The 21,420-nt window shown below is 47.0% G+C and overlaps 1 protein-coding gene across 1 annotated transcript in view; it reads right to left on the reverse strand.

The window, feature by feature from the left end:
* Nucleotides 1-211: 211 nt before the first annotated feature.
* Nucleotides 212-21,420, reverse strand: part of FNDC1 (fibronectin type III domain containing 1) — a 68,870-nt gene continuing 47,661 nt past the window's right edge. The window contains 9 exon segments of the mRNA XM_070417394.1: nucleotides 212-1,338; nucleotides 3,152-3,274; nucleotides 4,636-4,797; nucleotides 5,512-5,541; nucleotides 7,623-7,702; nucleotides 11,110-11,218; nucleotides 13,767-13,997; nucleotides 16,204-16,347; nucleotides 17,690-17,758. Of these exon segments, the coding sequence (XP_070273495.1) occupies nucleotides 1,223-1,338; nucleotides 3,152-3,274; nucleotides 4,636-4,797; nucleotides 5,512-5,541; nucleotides 7,623-7,702; nucleotides 11,110-11,218; nucleotides 13,767-13,997; nucleotides 16,204-16,347; nucleotides 17,690-17,758 (1,064 nt within the window). The 3' untranslated portion in view covers nucleotides 212-1,222.

Raw genomic sequence — 21,420 nt, forward strand, 5'->3', positions numbered from 1 at the left:
GCGCACTGATGGCTAATGAACAATTCATACCCGAGGGAACACTCAGGAAATTGCAAACTGCAGGCTCTTCCAGGGGCCTCAGCCTGGAGCCTCTCTCCCTCCGATGGCGATGGTGATGGCCAGCTGGTGGGTGCCAAAGCCAGTTACCTGCTTATTAGAAAAATTCACTTATACACCGTGTTTTAAATAAACTCACGTGAGCTGCGGCGAAGAGGGGTAAGGTGCTTTATTTCAAGAAGCAGACACTGAGACGGGCAGGAGAGGGAAAGGAGTTTCTTTAAGACTGGATTTTCAAATCATTCGGGACCTAAACTCTTAATCTGCAAACATGCTAGGTCTGTCCCCACAGAGACAGCCGTGCGTTTCCACATGGGTGTGGGAGATCGAAGGCACTCAGTCTGCAATGAGTTTGCCACCCGTGCGGCAGTATCCCCGCCACCCACAGCTCAGCAGCACTCACAGGAAGGAGGCGTGGCTCTCCACTGCTGAGTGCGCATGCTCTGGACACTCAATAAGATGTTCGTAAACAGCACCTTTGCTCCCAAAAGTCCCACACACGTTTCTCTAGTAAACAGGTACAAATTTAGCGATTTTAATCAACGTTCTTGCAGACAAGTGTGGATATGTATATGCAAATATACATATATATATATCAAAATGAGATTTACCAAGATTTGATACATTTGGTCTAGCAGTGGGTGAGTCCATGGGATAAATCTTAAGCAGGATATATTTCCTTGGTGATGATTTGAGTAATTCAGTTCTCCTGCAGAGAAAGAGGCCAGGAGCATAACGTCAGCTAGTTTGGGAGGAGTCCGGTGAAAAAAGAGAGCGTGTAGCATCCCATGAAGCCAGCTTCTGCCGTTCTCTGGAGATACCGATGGTCTGGATATTGTGCCTAAGAAGTGTGAAAATCACCCTGAATCAGTGGGCACCCCGGGTAGCTGTGTGCTTTGGTTGTCTCTGGGATGTGCTATTATAAGCAAAACGTGTGGAGAAGCAAACTTAACAGCAACACTGAATCCCGTGTGTGGTCCAGGCCAGGAATGGGGCTGAGTCCAGACTGAAGATGCCCCAAATATCCAGTGTCCACCTTGTGGCCTTGCTGACACGGGGCAGAGGGGCTTGGGACAGGCGCCGTCTTCCTTTTCCTGCTCAGCCCTCAGTGCGAGTTAGTCCAGGGGGCCGGGCAGGGCGAGCTTTCCGCACGCTCGTCCCGTGGTTACCACTTCCCTGGGATGGAGACGCCACACTCATACCAGCCCACGTAGTAATAGGGGGTCCCAAAGCCAATGTTGCCAAAGCGGACGGGCTCCTGGCGATACTGGCGGTAGTAGCCTGGAACAAGAAAAGGAAAAAGAGGAGAGAAATGTATCTGTGATACTGCCATTTATAGTAAGAAATATGTATTTGGTCTTTATCCCTGTTCCTGGCACAGCGTTCCTAAAATCCATGGGGTTTCCTAAGAGATAACAGCAATAAAGGAGTCCTGATATTGGTAACAAACCCCTTTCCACCACACCTGTTGATGTTAGTAAGGTGACTTTGGAAAAGCACTTATACCTGTATATAGGGTGTCTCCCCAAAATGTGTACATGTTTTAACAGCCGATAGCTCAATTTTGAAAATGGGATGTATTTTAATAAACACTGCCTTTATAATTATTCAAAGTGTGCGTATACATTTGTTGGGACACCCTATATTTAATATGTTTATTTTGATGGTTAATTTTCTGTATTCAATTTGGTTAGGCTATGGGACCCAGATATTTGGTCAACTATTATTCAGGTCTTTCTGTGAATGTGTGTTTTAGATGAGATTAACATTTAAGTCGCAACACTTTGAGTAAAATAGATTACCCTCCATATTGTGGGTGGGCCTCATCCAATCAGTTAAAGGCCCTAAAGAGACTTCCTTCCCGTGTAGAAGACAGTGTTCTGCCAGCGACTCCCACGGAAACACTGACTCTCCCGGGTCTCTAGCCTGCTGGCCCCTGCGGTTCTGGGCTTGCCACCTCTACCATCACATGAGGCAATTCCTTGAAATAAGCACCTCTCTCCCTTCCCCCCGCCCCCACTGGTTTTGTTTTTCTGGAGAACCTTAATACACTTATTGTTTTATGTATTTTATTGTATTTTACTTCTTTGAAAATGAATAATTTTGTACCATTTTTTCCCCCGGAGCTAAAAATGTCGATGGATCAGAAAACATCTCATGTCTTGAAAATGCCAGATTGTTGAGAATTGAGTGCATAATGGGAAAAGTGCTGGACTTCGTTCAGTTCTGATTATTTGTTTGTTGGGGGAGTAACATATCGCAAGGTGTTCACCCTTGAGGTGAATACACTTGTCCCACCTTAAAACAGCCATCATCAAATAGCTGACAGACTGTCTCCGGAAGCAGGTCACGGTTGGTTTGCACTTGTTTATTTTTCTCTTCCTTACTGTTCCTGCCATTCTCCCCACAAAGGCCCTCCACTCTGTGTGTGTCGAGGCCTCTTTTGACTCTGCCTCTTCTGAAAACCTTCCCCAACAGTGTCCGATGGCCGGCCTCCCTCACACTCAGACGGTGGCTGTAACCTGCTCAATCGCCTGACAACAGGACGACCATGTGACATGACTCTTGTCTCTATCTACAGCAGGGGTCCTCAAACTCCGGCCCGCGGGCCACATGCAAATACAAATATTGTATTTGTTCCCATTTTGTTTTTTTTTACTTCAAAATAAGATATGTGCAGTGTGCAAAGGAATTTGTTCATAGTTTTTTTTTAAACTATAGTCTGGCCCTCCAGCGGTCTGAGGGACAGTGAACTGGCCCCCTGTTTAAAAAGTTTGAGGACCCCTGATCTACAGTTTAAGTTGTATCTGTTAGTTGCCTTTCAGATACTTAGCTTCTCTTTATGGTCATGGACCATCTTCCTGAGAGTAGGGATGAGGTCTTATATTCCATTGAGCTCTTCTTTCCCTAGGCGTACCCAACTCCAGCACACAGTAGGTGTATTTTGTTAATGTTTGATTGTCATGAGCTATAATGCTACCAACAACCTGTGATCAAGCAGTACACCAAAGGCAGGGCCACGGTGCATTTTCTCCCCATATCAGTCCTCCTCTCTCATCCCCAGTAGAATATGCCAGGTCTGTGTTCTCATTACCTTGAATGCTAGGGAGGGCCTCTATGTAGGAGTGAGGCCCCGTTCTCCCATCCAGGTGTGAATCCACAAATTGGCAATGGTCTTCGCCTCTTCCCCAGCTGTCTCCGATGCTGTAGAATGTGTCTTTGTGGAGGAATAAGATAAGTCAGTGACTGTTCAAAAAGTGCCGCAGCTGGTTTAGGAGTCTGCCTGGGCTTCAGAGACTATTTGAAGTGGGTACATTACTAAACTCTGTGTGTCATACTTTCCATGTTTGAAACTTGGTGATAATGGCACCAACCCAAAAGTGTTTAAGGTGTCAGAGATCATGTATGCTAAATACTTAACAAGTGTTCACTAAATGGAAACCATTAATATTACAGGCAGTTTCAGACTATAAATGGTATACTTTTTAAATCCTTGGTTTTTTTTTAAAAAAAAAAGGACAGATGAAACTAATCTAGTCTAGGGGCTGCACTGTGAAAGGTACAAAGAACTATAGAAATAGAAGAACCTATTTTCATTTATAACTAGTAGAGTGTGTGTCTGGGCCATGAGGCACTGTCCGTGGTGCTGAAACACAGCTGCACAGTAGGACAAAGTTGTTTTTCTCAACCCTTGGATGCTGAAGGCTGTGCACCTCTCCTAGGAATTCTGAATCACAGGAGGAGAAGGGCAGAGAGAGACACAGTGAGTGTTGGGAGAGGCATATACACTGAGGAACTGCCAGCGTGAAGGACTGTAAGGGAGATTTTGTTTTGACATTATCTTGAAATGATGCCACTAGCAAGAAAAAAACAACAACAAACCATAATAAAATATAGAGCAGCTGAGGAAAAATTGAAAAATGTATTTACTAAAATTGTGCAAATTTTGAAATAAAATTGGGGTCTGGGTGGAGGCAGGCAAAGGGTGGGGAAGGGGACATCTGTAATAGTGTCAACAATAAAAATAAAGGGAAAAACTCAAAAACAAAAACAAAAAATAAATAAAAACAAATTTGCGTAGGTGAATGAGGCAAAGCCAGCTGGGTCAGATGGCATTTTGGAATGTTAGTTGGTCAAAGTGTGCGTGTAATCCTTTGTTTTACTCCCCACCCACGATGAAGACGATGTACTTGTTATTTGGAAAAGATGGTACTGATAATGCATGTTTTACCATCTGTGTCTTTTTCTCTGTAAAGTTGTGCCAGTAGCAGGAAATGAAGGGAGTGTTTTCCTCAATGCTTCCAGCTTATACTCATACCTGTTATTGCGTTAACAGCAAAAACTGGCCTTCAAATTTATGTCAGAATTTTGGACTTCATTCCTAAAAGGTAGATTTAAAATATGTATCTTTCTGGGTGCCAGTGTAGGAACGAATCACCCTAAAACAGAGCCTGCCAAGCTGGTTTGTATGTGAGCTAAACCTAAATATATCCTCACACACCTGCTATGTCAAGTGAGTAGCTCATAAAATAAAAATTCTTCCTACCCTCCCACAGCCAACCAGCCTCAAAGACCTACCTTTCAGGTTGTCACTGAGGTAGATCTTGTACCGCAGTGAGTTACAGAGAATGACGCCCACAAACTTTCTGTACCACGTCCGCTTCACATACTGCCGGCCGTGGCAGTCCGTGTAGTCAGGGTTGTGTTTGAAAGCAAATGGGATCCAGATGGGCTCGCCGCCTTGACAACAAAAACACACCAGGGCATGGTGCTCCAGTGTTTATTCTCGCACCAAGGACCAGAGATCTGACTTATTTGCTGGGCCTTCCTTCTCAGGGCTTCCCTGAGCCAAGCTTTCCCACCTCCCAGTGGGCATCCTCTTTCTCTTTCCTTTGCCTTCTTAGGGCTGAAACACAGTTGTGGAGTTCCTTTTACTCAAACATAGTGAAGAGATTCTCAGAGCAAGAAAAAGGCATTATGCCTCAAGGGAAATAAGCTATAGAGGCAAAGTTGATCTTGCAAGGCATACCATCCTACCCCCCACCAGGTCCCTCTGCATAGACTCCTACTGTTCTTGTCACTCAGAAGACCCATCCTGAACTTGAGCAATAGAGCTTTCTCAGGTTATTTAAAAACAAAGTAAAATTTTGTTATACACTTAATGCATTTTGCTACCTTTTCAAATATTTAAAATATTCAAAGGGGGTTGAATGAAAATAAACTTATCTATTCTCAGAGAGCTTGGCCACCCATAATGGGTTTTTTTCATCAATATTGGCTGCTATTAAAAAATTCCCAGATCACTTTTCCCTGGATTAGGATGAAGGGAGTAAAGAAACCACTGATGTTGTCCTAATATAAAAATGCAAAAATGGTCCAGCACTTGTAATAATCTCATAGTCAGTGTTCGACATGATTACTCAAATATGGAGTTTATCAAGAAGACAGACTTACCTGGTGGCCTCACAACAAGCAGAGGGTTGTCTGTGGAATGAAAAAAAAAATGACTCCATTATCACATTTACAACCATGCCAGTGCTTAAATGTGTATTATAACCGAGAGGGCTAACCCAACTGGAGTAGCAAAGAAAAAATATACGGTTTCTTTGTCAGAGGCCAACATTTTTGTTAGTTTTTATTTTCTGAGCACTTTCTTTTGAGAAATACTTCATTATTTTTATAGAAGTTGTGGGTCTCTGAATACTTTGACACTGGGTACCACAAAATAATGAAATGAAATACTCATTATGTTTTAAAACGTGTCCATCTTGGGAAAACAGGTTGGTGGTTTCTTAAAAAGGTAAACATGTACCTACTGTACAATCCACCCTTTGTAGCCTTGAGATCTTATCCAAGAGAAATTAAAACATGTCCCGGCAAACACTTGTATACATGAATGCTCACAGCAGCTTTATTTTTCATAGTCAAAGAGCAGAAACAGCCCGATGTCTACCAGCAGGTGAGTGGAGAAGCTCACTGTGGTGCAGCCGCCGTGCAAGGAATGCTGCTGAGTAATGAACGAGAATGAGCTACACATGTGCCTTCCTGCCCTCAGATTTCAGACATCAGGTTCTTGATAGATGCTTACATGTGAATAATTTGGTTTTCTTCTTATAGATTTTTATCATGTTGATTCTGAAAGTTGCCAAAAGTCCATTTTCTTTTTAGGAAATGTAGCCATAAATATAGACACATTCCCCACGTTAGCACATTAACCACTGATAATGGCTTCTTCTTAATTACTAATGAGAAACACACTTCTTAGATGAAATAGGTGAAAGTGCTATTGAGGTCCTTTGCCTACTTTTCCAGTATAGAGCATATTCTCAAAAAGATTTCATTTTCTTCCCCATGTTTTGATGCAGTAGATTTCAAGTCATTACATTTAAAAAAATATCTTCCAATGACATATGTTCTGGGACCAAGCTACATGTAGGAAATAATATAACCAAATAGAAGCCAGAGTCGCTACCTCGGTGTGCAGCTGGCTGGGCTGAGCTGAAGGAGGCTTCCCACATGGAGAGGCTGCCGACCCAGGAACTGTCTCCAGGGGCAGCTCTGTGCGCTTCAGACCATGAACACGGGCACATTTAATAGGAGGGCCTCAGAGCTCTGCACACCAGCACTCCCGACACAGGGACACCCTCTGAGTGATGCTGCTTGTAAGAATGAATAGAATTTTATTTATTTGAGAGAGAGAGGGAGAGGGAGATCTATTTGTTGTTCCACTTATTTGTGCAATCATGGTTGACACTTGCATGTGCCCTGACTGGGGATTGAACCTGCAACCTTGGTGTATCGGGACGATGCTCCAAGCAACTGAGCTACCTGGTCAGGTTCTGAATAGCATTTTGATTAAACTCTCCATGTTAGGTCACGTCATCTTCATCTCCTGGTCTAAAAAAGCGTCTTCGCTCTGGCTGGTGTTGCTCTGTGGATAGAGTGTTGACCTGCGGACTGAAGGGTCCCCAGTTGATTCTGGTCAAGGGCACGTGCCTGGGTTGCAGGCTCGAACCCCATTAGGGGGCATGCAGGAGGCAGCCGATCAATGATTTCCTCTCATCATTCATGTTTCTCTCTATATATTTCTCTCCCTTCCTCTCTGAAATCAATACAAATATATTTTTAAAAAATAAAAGAAAAATCTTAAACAATTAAATAAGCATCTTAGAGACGTAACTCATTGTTAGAAGCAGCTGCCTCTCAGGCCTCAGGCTAGTTATGCTCTTCAGCTGTTTGCAATGAAAAAATTACCTCTGCCACGAAACCTTTTGCAGAGAGATTCAGACTATCTTTCCTGCATGGCTGAGAACTAGATCCCCCCTTTCACTGGAATTTGACCTTTCCATTTCCAAGGCAGTTCCAAAAAAGACTACTTTGAATATTATTGTCCAAGTTTTAACCTAGCAGAAAGTGATGTTTATTTAATAAAGCAATAGCCAATATGAATTCAGTAAATAGAAAAGTTAGGATTCTAATTTTCCAGTTTTTATTCTATTGCAGTCATTATTCCAAATTATTTGTTTTTGAGAAAAGGGAGAAATGAGAAGTGAAGGCAGCCGTACCTGACTCCGTGACAAATGAGACCGACGGGCTGATGGGTCCATAGCCCTGAGGGTTCTTGGCTTGAACTTTAAAATAATACCTGAAATGGGAAGAAAACGCTTGCTGAGAGAGACGCTTGTTTAAGTTCTGTAATAAGACAGACTTCCCAACTCCTTACTCTGTGGCAGACTTTGAGTCCTATTTTTTTTTTTTTTTTACTAATGCACACATCCCTGCTATTTCTTCATCGTTCTCTGAACTTTCTCATTTTCTAATAACTTTTCAAAACAATACAATGAACAGCATAGACCTGTGGCCACTGGGAGCAGACGGGGCGTCACTGAGAGAGTGTCCCTTAGGGCACCCGGTGGTTCTGCTGTGAGACTCAGCCCTGGGAGGAACCTCCTCTTGTCCTGCTCGGGCCCCGCTGAAGGGCCAGGCTCCGGAGGGCGCCGCTGGGCTCCGCCATGACCGCGGGCAGAGAGGGAGAACTGGTCCAGAGGCGGGGTCCAGAGGCGACCAACGTGTTTTGGTTGCATGACAAGCGCTGTGGTTGGCTCGGAAGCCTTAGAAGAGTTTCGAGCTTCTGCGCCTCCAGGAGAGAGGAGCGAGTCCAGGAAGGGATGGGGAGCAGGCCTGGAGAACTTCTCGAGATTCTCCTCGGTCTTGGAACAGAGAATGGGCAGCAAGCACATCGCTCGTCCACGTAGGGGGAGGCTGCTAGGCCCCCGGGGGTGGGAGTCCCGGGACACCTTGCTTTGCTCTTTTGGGAGCTACAGGAGGAATGCGGTGGCTGGAGAGACTGGGGCCCAGCACCACGGGGTACCCACTCAGTCTCTGTGAAGCTCTGTGTGTCCACCCCCCCCCCCCCCCAATGCCCTCCTGGGCCACTGCAGGCGAGGAAGGGGTACATCCTGCGAGTGTGGCTCTGCACCGCTTTGGAGAGTTCATGGCGAGTCTTTCCATGTGGCTCTGACCAGAGGAGTCACACTTCGTTCCAGAATTCTTCATCAGGCGCACAGATTACATGCGTTGACGAAAAGGCACTGGGTTTTAAAGGTGAGTTACTGACATTTGGAGAGCAAAGGCTGTGTCCTGGCGCCACGCTTCCGAGCATCCGCGATCACCAAGGAGCCCGCGGCCTCACAGTTACAGACAGGACGTGATTTTGTGTCTGATGAAACAGAGCTGGTCGAAATGGCTGAGCTGATGAAGCCACCCAGTAAAATTAGTCTTCTTTGAAGCCTTTTAAGAAAGTCATTCACATCTCATTAAGGGGAGAATTTTTTCTAAATTTCATTTGAGAAAAAGGTGCACAATTGAGCACACAAGTCTCCAGATCTCACGCTGCTCAGTTCACGCTTTCCCAGCGGCGTGCACTTTCGTGGGTGGCTGGGGAGGAATCAAAGGCGAAACTGCAGCTGGTCAAGTGGTGGGTCTGGCTGTTATGATTCTGGTCAAACTTTACAGATACTTTCTCTTTTCCTTAAGAAAAAGGAAATGAAAGCCCAAGGGATGACACATTCTGAGGCTACAGGGGACATTCCTCCTGACTGTTTCTCGAGCCACCACTGGAGCCGCCTGATGCCCCTTCCCCAAGCTCTGCGCTCAGCCGTGCACCGAGGAGACGCCAGTCCCCGAAGGGGAGCTGGTCCAGCGTCTCTGTTGCATCAGCGGGTCTCCCTCTGACACCTCAGCACCTCCAGACCCACCGTCCCGGCGCATCATCATCCCATCCTCCGCAAAGCCACGTGGCCCAACTCCAAGGACATGCTTCCACTTGAACTTCACCTAATGTGTCCAAGTAAATCTAAATAAGCTGCGCTGAAAAGCAACCTGGAATTATGAAGAAAGTGAAGCTCCTGTTTTCAAAAACCACATGAAGCTTTTGCTATGAGCTAAAATATACATTCATACTCTGAAGAGTGTCTGCCTCGCCCGAGTAGCAGGTGCGATCCATGCCTTGCCGCCTTACATAGGCTCTGGCCCTGCTTTTGAATCGACTCCACAGTGACAAATCATCGGACTTTGTGGATTAAAATACGCACTCCGGAAAGTGAGCTGGCAGAGCTGGGTGATATGCTCACGCGAAGTCAAACCCAAGACTCGCGATGAAGAGCCACAGCTGCATTTACACTCTGGCTCCTCTGCATCCATGGCTTCTTGTGTCTCTGATTCAGGGGGACCCTGAGGGTGGCGTCTGGGAAGCCTGGGGACAGTGATGAGGTAGGAAAACCTGGACTCCATGGAGGAAGCATTGGATTCCTAAAGGGAGTCCCCAGAGACTTGCTAGTCCCCCACTTCTCCTCCTCCTCCTCAGGGTCACACAGGGGAAAAGCATCCTCCCATCACAGCGTTTCCCTGGCCCGGAGAGTTTGGCAGCTGTTCAGAGCGGTTATGAGGAACCCGTGTGGGAGAAGGCACGGTGCTCGCATCCTGGGCAGCACTCCCCATCAGAACGAATGGCCGGGAAGGCACCCTGGGGAGGCCACAATAGCAGCTGCTGTTCCGGTCTGTCCACCAGGCAGCTGACGGTGGGTGGACGGTAGGACAGAGGCCCCCGGGGGCTCCGCAGGCCCTCTGGGACCAGTGTCTAGCCTCCAGCCTTCTCACCCCTCCTGCCTTCTCGGCCTCCTTTCCTACCTAGAACGCACCGTCTTTTTGAGCAAACTTTCTGCCTGGAACAACCTGGCCTTGCCCCACCCTCCTTCTCCTGGTTAACGGCGTCTTAAACCGATTTTTAGACATGAAAACCTCTGGCCCAGGTGGGAGCACTGGCAAACACCACGCACCAGGGAATGCTGTTTTCCCCAGAGAGCTGGTTCACAGGCACTCCACGGCTCGGCCATCCCGTGCCCGTGCTTCACCGTGTTCACCCACCAGGGAAGCTTTCCTGACAGTCATCACCTTCAAAACCAGATCGTATAGAAGCGGAAATGCAAACTCCCCCACTTTGGACCCTGGGGATGCATCCTGCATTTTTCACACCGAGGCTGTACACTCTGGCTCCCAGATGGCCCTCTACCCAGCCAGCACGTGCCCGGTGTAGGAAGACGTGGTGGTAACCTATTTTAATTCCTGGAATGATCTAAACTTTACATCATAGAGTTTGAGTACCAGCGAATTAAAACGTTTAGCAATGGCTGCTCCACTGACGTCATATGGGGAGGGTGTGCCGTCTAACGCCGCCACACGGGTGACGACAAAAGGATCACTTCCTTTTCAATACAGAACACCTTTGCTTACCCAGTGGTAGGCGGCGTTGAGTCTCTGGAAACCAGGGAACAAAATGTCCACACAACAGACTAACAATTGCAGTAACCACAGTAACTGCTTCCGAGGAGCTACCTGTGCTGTGTGAGTGTCCACGGCTACGCTACAGAACTAAGGAGGCAAAGGAAATCATAAAAACATTTTGGTCGAGCTTCTTCCTTTCCAGCCCAAGGAAACCTGTCACTGTGTCCACGGGCCTCATTGTTTGGTTTTTCAGTGACCGCCACGCCCTACCTTGTGTTTGGCTTCAGGTTCTCAATGGGCAAATGAGTGACCGTCGAAGCCTGGGTGGACCACTTGTTCCTGATGAAGTCTTCATAGGATGCGCTGTAAACCAAGTAGCCTGCGTGTGGGAAGAAGGAAGAACCCAGTGAGCGTGAAGGAACCACGCCCCGCAAAAGGTGTAGTAACCCGTGGAGGAGGGCGGGGGTGAGGCGACGGCCGCCGGCTCTGCGGGAGTTTCCAGAGAGCACACTGCGTGTTGGGTGAGGATGGGGGGTAATGTTGGGATCTTCTGGTGACTCCAGATGCAGGTGACAAAATTAAAGACACTTCCTGAGACTTGCTAGCCTCCCACTTCTCCTCCTCCTCCTAGTCTCCCACACCCCGTGGCCCCCTCATCTCCTCAGAACTAACCCCACCTCATCTTGACTGCCCAGGAGAAGCAGAGGGAGAGAGGAGTGACAGCCACACAAGTGGTAAGATTATTTCCTGGTAGAGACACACACAACCGTCCCTCACACGAAACAAAGACACTGTGGAATGCCATGTACGCGTGTGTGGCTGAAAGACCCTGGAGTCATTGAGGTCTTACCTGACTGGTGAAGGCTCCCCTACGATTTCTCGTGGTGAATACCCGTGCTTGCCCTTGACCTTGATGTCTAATGACAGCAGTCAGGCAGCTCTTCTTTCTGCCTCATCGCTATTCACAGAGCTCAGAGGGGGGGCCCTCGGCCCTGACACCTGCCCAGGCTGCCTCAGAAGGCCGAGCGAAGGTCATGGCACAGCTGCCCGCATCCTCTGTTCTAGATCTCTTATGTTACACACAAAGGGAGAACCCACTTGTCAAGCACTTCCTATGTCCCGAACATTATGCTAAACACTTCCTGTTTCTCTCTGGTTAATTCTCCTGGGCCTACTGCATGGGTATGAGTAGCCACACTTTGACATGAGAAAAGTGAGTCTTAGAGAGGGCTAAGTATCTTGTTCAAGTTCATTCATTAATTCATTTAACAGATATTTATTGCATGTCCACTATTGCTCAGACACTATACTAAGTGCTGAGGACTCAGGGAGCAGTAGAGCAGACAGACAGACCAAATAACACAGCTGTGACTGGAACTATGAAGGATCTGTCCACGTGCTCTCAGGGGTGTGAAGGGAGACCTAGTCATGGTGGACATGGAGAGCTTCCCTGGGGTCCTCAAATGGGGCGATCCCCGAAGGATAACTGATAATTCTCATCCTGCAGCCGTGTTTCTCAAATGCCCCAGGGCTCAGGGAGCAGTGGTATACTTATGTTAAGTAACCTCTGTTGTGCAAGAGGTCAAAAGCTAAACAGTATAAGGTAAAGTTTTCAATGATTCTTCTGTATGCTTGCTTGCTTGATTTTCAAAATTGCCCTTCATAAAACCATATTCAATGAAAAGAATTTTCTGGATGTTTTGACTGCAAGCTTTCCTTCTTCCATTGATTTACTGCTTCCTATTAGAAGCATGTTGGACTTTATAGATACTGGCTGCAGCAGCCCACGCAGCACGCACACTGGAGTAACCAGCACTGTTAGTTACACCTAAGGCCCAGACTCCTTGATCCTGCACCATCATGGCTCCTCTGGGCCCTGCAACCTCACCTGGCACAATACCCGGGCCATTCTTTCCTGTGTCCCTTATCCTGGCTTTTGCGCTACTGTGCAAACTCCATAAGAAAAGTTGCTTTTTGGATGTTCTTGAATACTTTTTTTCTCATTTTAAGAGATAATATTAGGGACATAAAGCAAAAGTACTATGACTTTGATGAACTACATTAGCATAATAGTGACAGATAATGTCAAACTATACCACCATCACCCATCTAGCCCGAGACACACACACATACATATCCCTTCCTCTTACACAACTTGCAGGCTCAGAAGAAATCATTCACAAAGGGTCTCTTCAAAAAAAATATCAATTATCTTCGGTAAAAACTTATTTCAATATATTTCTCCTCAAATATATCCTTGGCAGAGTCAGATGAACTCATGATCATCTCACAGGCCAAGAATCTAGGAGGCTCAAGATGCCTGGGCCTTTTTCCATCGCATCCAATTCCCACATAAGCAATTCAGAAGCACTAAGACTGATCTGGAAGCAGGCATGGAAAATGGAAGAGGGAGAGTCACAAGGTAGCACACGGTAGGAGCTCTTCATCATCCATCATACTGTAGGATCTAATTTTACAAGTGGCTACATGGACTCCCTGGCTATTTTGCAGGATTACAGAATGCAAAAGATGTAACAATGTTTTGCATAAGAGGAAACAAATGTCCAGGGAGATGAAGTAGGTAGCTCAAGGTCATGCAAATCTATCTTGGACTAGGATTCTGGACTTCTGACTTCATCCAGTGCTCTTCATACTGCCCCACAGGACTTCCCTACCTGCCTATATTTCATCCTTTTGAAAGAAGACATCTGCATTTATCCATCCAGTCCACCCACGCACCTACTCATCCATTCATCCAATCCACCCATGTATCCATCCATCCATCCATCTATCCAATCCATCCATGCATGTATCCCTGTATCCATCCATCCATCCCTCCATATACTCATCCTCATCTGTCATCCATTATTATCTGTATGTCCCACCTACATGGTGATGGGAACTCTGAACATCTGCCTTGGACACACCTGTTACCACGTCTCCCGGGGTGGCTTTGTCCCAGTCCACAATGACAAATGAGTGGCAGCCTTCCATAGCAACAATGGTGATATTGCGGGGCGCGTGCTGCGGAGGCAGGTCATTCTTCCTCATGTCAGTCGGAATGATTTCATCCAGGCTCTCCACTTGGAAGTGATCCAGAGCATCGGTCAGAGAGCAAGGGGCGGATGGGTCTTTACTAAGATACGTCACATAAGGAGCTGTAAAAGAACAGACACCCAGTCGGGTTGCTGAAGGCTTTCTCTGGAGGCAGAAACATAAGGTCTGCTCCATGGAGCAGACCAATCGTTCAGTCTCTCCCTGCTAGACAGAGGTTCCAAGGTCATCGGCCCTCATGGCAAACCCAGAAGCACATCCCTAGCTCTCCTTAACGGACCCACCCATTTCTATCTGTTAATCTCATGGTTTCAAAAGATGCTATTGCCCCATGAACATTGATGACTATGGCCTCACAGCTACTTTGAAAGATTCCCAAACTGCAATTCATTTAACATAAGTTAGATCTGCAGCATTTTACCATTCCTATGCCCAAACATTTGGAAAAGTGTGAATCAGGCCCAGAACAAAATTCATTCCTAGACAGTCTTGGGACCAGAAAGGAATATACACTATTCAAGATATACAGCCTCTGGCATCAGTCCTGGGAGGCCTTCTCTAGGGCTTCCATGACCCCCCATCCCCATCTGGAATGTCTGCAAAGGCCAGGCCTGAAAAGCCTTCTGCAACACTCTGCTCAGCACAATAATAGCTACCCACATTTATGAACAGGTTCGAGGTTTTTCTACACTAACCTCAGCGGGCACCAGGGCACCAGGAATAAGGCAGGACTTGGACTGATGTCCCATGCCCTGCTGAGTCTGTAGACACTGAGGGGGGGGGGGGGGCGGGAAACAAGGGCCCCAAGAGGAGGCTCTCCCTCCAGCCCACAGCTGTTTGAGATGCGCCCTCTATAAGTTGGAAACGCCAGGGACACAGGGCCGGGCTTTATGCACACAAAGCTCCAGAGTGCTCTCATTCTAGCACTTCTTCTTTTGTTCATCCCCACTCGAGTATATTTTTCCATTGATTTTTAAAGAGAGTGGGAGGGAGGGGGAGAGACAGAGAGACATCTATGTGAGAGAGCCACATCGATTGGTTGCCTCTCGCATGCACCTGACCAGGGCCAGGGATCAAGCCTGCATCAGAGGTATATAGGCCCTTGACCGGTATCGAACCCAGGACCCTTTAGTCCAAGGGCCAATGCTCTATCCGCTGAGCCAAACCGGCCAGGGCTCTAGGACTTTCTAAGTGTTCCATTGCATCTTTTGGTGCGGGTGCTCATTCCCAGTGGCCATTCCAACCAAAGGCAGTTTTTAGCTCCTCTATTTCCAATAGTTTGTATAAAATTGGGCCTTTAGGGCTTGTCCATGGATCTCATCTGGAAGTTTTGGAAAGTAATCTATGCTGTATAGATTACGGACACACAGAAACAGCCAGACCATGGCAGCCTCTCCGTCTTCAGCGGAGTTCTCGGGGACAGCTGATAACAGCGCTGACAGGAGTTCCGAGTCCGGCGTGCAACGAGAGAGTCGGATTTGGTGAATTCAGCCGGCTGCTGCCTGCCACGGGCCAGCACTGGCATCTCCCGCAGGAATGCCGCCGCACATTAATTACGCTCACTCTTCAAGTGCGTGTCGTCGAGACACTCAGAACTACATCTTGGCTGGCAAGAGCTGTTCTCTGCTTATAGCAGAGCATTTGTTTTGGAAACAAAAGAGTGTGATATTAGTTTAAGCTGTTGCCAGTCTACTTAGTCAGATATTATTTTTTTCTACTTAGTAAGATACTAATCTAAGTGCCTCGTTAGTGCAGTTCATTAAGGACGTGGGAAAAGAAGACTCCCAAAGGGAGTGGAACACAGTTTAGCAAAACAGTTTCCTCTCAAAACTGTCTCCGTAGCTGCCAAAAAGGAGGAGGATAAATTCATGGGTCCCAAGGCCTCGAGGCTAATGAGAGAGAGAGGCAGTGGCTCAGAGGAAAGCCCTGGCTCTGGGCGACCATCAGTCGGTCAGTGCTCATCTCTGTGAGCCCCGAGGAAGTCCCGTCTCAGACACCGGCCGCGACAAAAATACTCGTGTTCCCGACCTGATACTCCCTAGTGTCCCTTACTCTCAGGCCACACAGATCAGCCCATCTCTATCTACTCTGTCCAATTCCAAGTCCCCCGCATGCGCCCCTCTCCTGCTGTCCGCAGAGTCCCTGTGGTCGCAACAGGAGTGACTCGCTGGTCGCCCCAAGTGGAAACTTCACTCTGGGAAAGTTTCTGCTCCACATGGGCCTCCTCGGCCAGGCCAGGGGGCTGGCCATGCGCGTCTTCAAAGGGCCCAAGCTAAACCCCGTTCCTCTGGTTAAGAAAGTTCTATTTACCAACAAATCGCTTCTTCCCAGCCAGGTCGAACTCTTCCTCGGGGAAGGAGCTAATGGTGCCTTCTGCCGGGATGACGGCGGGCGTGGCGGCCGTGGTGGGGGGCCTGGTGGAGGCCGGTGGCCTCGAGGTCTCAAGTTCATAATCTGAAACGGGATGAAGGCTCTGTAACTGGGCTCACCCTGCAAAGGAGCACTGTTTGCAGCCAAAAGAGACTTTCTAAGATCCCACTCTAGATTAAGGCGTGCGCGCACACACCCCACTATAAATGCCATGCCCAAACATAATTTATTTCTAATAAAACAGTATTTCCCCCCATTTCAGTCCCCTCAGAAAAGCAGCTGCAGAGGAAAGAGAGGACGGGAAAAAAGAACCACATCTGACCAGAAAAAATGAAGTTTTTAAATCAAAGCTGAGCGAGCCTTAGAATTCACCCAGTTTAGCATGGTCCTGGTCCCTGTCCAAGGCCAGTCTCTACCTAAATCAGTTTCCCTCCTAGAGCATAACAGATTCCCATCAGAAAATAAACTTGATTGTTTTCCATTTATCATCTTTGGCTTTTTTTCTGAGGAGGAGGTGGGATTAATTCCACTAAGAGAAATAATCTTTTAACATTTAAAAAAGAAAATAAAACTGCTCCCTTTTCAGCTGCTCAAAGGTAATGGGAAGCTGCATAGTGTTTGCAAAGGTGCTAAGGAACCTTCCTCTGCGTTCTGACATTGATGTTTTCTCTGAAGTTAATTTTTGTTTGCAAGATTCAACCCTGCATCAAACTGTATTATGATTGCAGCAAAGGAGACACTGCTCCCACATTTGTGATTTCAGACCATTGAGCGATGGCTACTAGCAGGCAAGGTGAAGGGCAAAAGTGAGAACCTCTGAGTGTCAAAGGCCGGCACCCGGGTGGGGACAGGATGCCGACATGAATTTCTCCAACGAGCGCAGGGTGGTAAGTATAACAACACCACTGTTACCGTTCATTGAGAAACAGTTCCAGATCTACCCAAGGCATTTTGTACTCTTAATCTTATATGCTTACCCTTAACTAGAAAAGATTCTATGATTTAAAAAATCAACACATCTGTAGCATTGCATTTGCCATGGAATCAGAAAAAGAGAGAACAGGGAAGAATGTGAAGAGCCAAGAGAGGAAGCAGAGATGTTGGTCAGTTTTACAAAGAGCGGAGGAGGGGGAGGCTCAGACGGGGCAGCTGAGAATTCTGGAGGAAGGAGGGGCTGGAAGGGAGAGGTGGGGAGCAGAGGGAACTTGTTTGGAAGCTGTATTTTCAACCACGCACACTCTTCCTTTGGATCAAATATGTACTGGGGGCAACTCAGAAGTGTGGGGTACACACCTTCCCTAAGGCCGGCCACCGCCCCAGGGCTCTGAAGGAAACTGCAATTCAGAACATCCACTTAGGGATTAAAATAAGGTCCTCCCACCAGGAAAGAAATTATACAAATAATGTGCTTAAAACCAGTTAATACCTGCATCATAGACAACGTACGCCTCTTCCGTGGGTGTGGCTGTGTCCGTCTCCAATCCTGAGAAATCATCTAGGGAAGAGGAGGGGAGAGAGGGTCACCGGGGCTCCAGGCTCAGGATCGTGTCCAGGGCACAATGGTTCTCCCCCCGTAGCGGGTTCATGGGCGTAAGTCCTCAGAGTCAGGGCCTCCTGCACTTGCTCAGAAGATACCTGCAAGGACTCACACCCGCTTTGGCAGCCACGGACACCAAGGACTTACATGTGCCTGGGGCCCCACAGCTGGCACACAGGGTTTGAACTTCAAACCCTCTGGCTCCAAAGACTGTGTACTTTATCCTTCATAACCTGTCTCCACTTTTTAAATGTTCAACTAAGCCATGAAGTCGCTTGTAAACCTTAAGCTGCGCTACTAGAATCACCATTCCACAGCTTAATACAGGGGCAGGTGAAGTGGAAGGTGTAGAAGCCCCTCCCCTAAAAAATTACAGGCACCAATTTGAATTTTTCATTGTGAGACACTCATTGATCATTCCCCAGGATTCAGCCCACTGGCCTCCTTTGAGGCTGGTTTGGATAACATCATGAATGCAACGGCGCCAAAACAAACCCCGCCAGCGGAGGACCTTAGCCACCGGCCCTTCCGAGGAACACAGGGCAAAGCCCGAAGCCACCAGGGCCTGGGGGACGCCCAGCACCCACTTCACCCTCTCGGCGCTAACACCGGGCATGCTCTGATGGGGCCCATGGGTGTCCGCAAGAGAGAAGCGAATGATCCACCCTCAGGGCTCACAATGGTCGTTTCACGAAAAACCATTAGACATGATTTCCCTTCGGTCATTCCAATGTCAATACGCCTGGATCCAAGAGGAATTACTCCTGGGCTGGGTCAAGTCGGGCAGTTTTCAAGTTCAGGGCACCAAGCGTTGGAGGTCATCCTGCCATTGTTTCCAGGAACGCCTCTTTCTTTCCTTCGTCCACTGAACTGTTAAGAACAGAGTCTTGTTTTTCCTCATTATCGGTTCAGACCCGTTTTCTTTTCACTGTTATTTTTGGCCAACTCACAAATGAATTAAGTCATATAATTTTTGAATCTCAGACTGAACAAGGGAAGGGAAAGTGTAGGGTTTCCTTTGTGGATGCCCAGGGTGAAGTACAATTCCTGGAGGCGCTGAAGCACCCCAGCCCGGCAGCAGGTCACAGAATGGTGCCTGGGACCCGCAAAGCAGGGTCACCTATTCGGGCGAGCAACAGCTACGTCTTCTGGCAAAAGTAATCATCATATTGAGTAATGCAGTGCTCCTTCAAACAAAGTCAGGCAGCTTTTTCCAAAATAGCACCATCTTGATTCCAAGTAAAAGTTACTTCCAAGGTGGAATCAGTGTATTTATTTTTTAAGCTGACCGTCAGAATTTGCCCCTCCGGATGCCTTTCAACCACTTGGAACTACGTAAAAGTGGATGTTGTATGAGTCAACCTGCTCCAATGTCAAAAGCTTCCACTTCTTCGTGTACAAGTAACTGCCAGCCACCAACCATGGTGGAGGGTTTATTCTCTTGAGTGACTTACTCAAATGGCCATTAAAAAAACGAGTGCAAAATATCTCCAAAAATGAGGCCTTAGCTATATTTTTGAAAACTATAAAAACGATTCTCAGTAGAAGTTCAGAGAGGAGGTGAATGACGGTCATTTGAAACCAAGGACATTTGCAAAGTGTACGGTTGGTCCAGCTCCAGTGAATTTTTTATTATCCTCTTCGTCTTTTCTGTCTTGGGAGCGAGCGTGGCCAGTGGGGCCATTCCGACATGACTGTGTTTCTGAAACAGGCCCCACAAATGGTCAAAGATGCTCAGCTGGCGCCTCCCATTTCCAAACACATGACCTCATCAGACCCGCTGCAGAGAGGGAACCGGAAGCAAAGGGCACCGGCTCTGCCTCCGCAGGTAGAAACAGAGAACGCCTGTCGCTGAAGGTGGTGTTTAGATACCAAAGAGGAAGGATCCAGTACCGGGAGGAAGGCACTCTCTCTACTGCAGTCAGAGCAAGTAAAAAGGATGTGTGTGTGCGCGCATGTGGAGAGGGGGAAAGGAGCAGAGAAGTGGAAGCAGCAATACGCCGGAAACAAGCGTGTTCTGCTTCCATGGCCACAGGAAGACACGCAAGGACGGCATCCGTGACAAATGCAAAGGGACATAAACACTTGCATTGCTGGGATGGCTGCACGATACAGGTTATTCCAGAACGTCACTTGAACGCCGTGTTTCCAGGAAAAGGGGGCATGCTTTAACCAGGGGAGCCACGACCTGAGACTGAGAAGAAGATTTTAAAGTTGGAGGCCTAGAAACAAAACTTGAGGACTTTGCTAATGGCGTATGACAACTGTCCACCAGATGAGGGTCGGGGGGTGGGGCTTGGATAAGCAGATACGCATTCCCTGATCACTAATGCTGGTTCTAAACCGTAATTATCACAACAATAAACAAAGTGCTCGGTAAGTACTAATTGTGCCCACATGGACCCCAGGCCTTAGAAGTACGCACTGTATGCTCAATACAACAAAAGAGAAGGGTGTGAGAGAACACAGACTCGGAGCAGAGGAAGCAGAGGGAGCCGGGGCGGGTGGTCCTTCAGGTTCGGCCAGGAGGCCTAGGACGTGGCTCTGCTGCCATCAGCCCCTTCCTGGAAGCGTCTCTCCGCTGAGTCGGCACAGCGCGCACGGGTGTGTTGGCACATCGAGGCCACCGCAAGGTGTTCAGCCAAGAAAGGGAAAACGACTGCATGTTGTAGACAATGCACAGGATTTCCTAGAGGATCTGTGACTGATTTTCAAATTGCAGTTGATGCTTGAACAACGCAGGGGGTGGGGCACCGACCACCCATGCAGTCAAAATCTGAGTATATTTTGACTTCCCCAAAACGTAACTACTGAGAGCCTACTGTTGATGGGAGCCTTATCAATAACACAAATGGTCGGTTAACACACACTTTGTATGTTATATCTGTTACATACTGTGTTCTTATGATAAAGTAAGCTAGAGAAAAATGTTAAGAAAATCATAAGGAAAATACATTTATAGTTTTTATTGAAAAAAAAATCTGCATATATAAGTGGACCTGTGCTTTCAAGCCCGTGTTAAGGGTCAACTGTTTTTTTAAAGTAATGAATTGTAATACATTGTAATCTTATCTAAAGATGCTGCACTTTTTCCCTTACATTTAATTTTTTCCCCAGAACTTTGTATTTATTTGTACTTATTTTGAAAATGCTGCCTAGAGGCAAGTCATTATTGACACTTGAATATCAGGGAATCAGAAGGGACATGGGTGCAGAAAAGAATATACGTACAGGGGTGGGCAAAAGTACGTCTACAATCGTAATACAAACAAATAATACAAAAGTTAATAATATAAGGATAAACTGTGTTTTGTGTACTCACAATTGTAAACCTACTTTTGCCCACCCTGTGTATATATGAGGATTTGCAAAGAAAAGGAGAAATAACATGCCAAGAAAAATATCCACTTTCATGCCAAATAAGAGGCCAAAAATACAAAATAAATGAGGGAACAGCAATAAAGCCTATAAAAGCAACAAAAGAAAATTCAAAATATTGATAATGGCAATGAAAGCGAAATCCAAAGTAGTCACTCTTCTGCTTACAGCTAATTGTTAAGTCAACACTCTAATTATAGCTCCGTTTTTAAAGATAAGACGCTAATGCATGCAGACGAGGT

This window comes from Myotis yumanensis, unplaced genomic scaffold (genome assembly GCF_028538775.1).
Source record: "Myotis yumanensis isolate MYYU_CA2020_CCGP unplaced genomic scaffold, mMyoYum1.0.hap1 SCAF_6, whole genome shotgun sequence".
Classification (NCBI taxonomy): Eukaryota; Metazoa; Chordata; class Mammalia; order Chiroptera; family Vespertilionidae; genus Myotis; species Myotis yumanensis.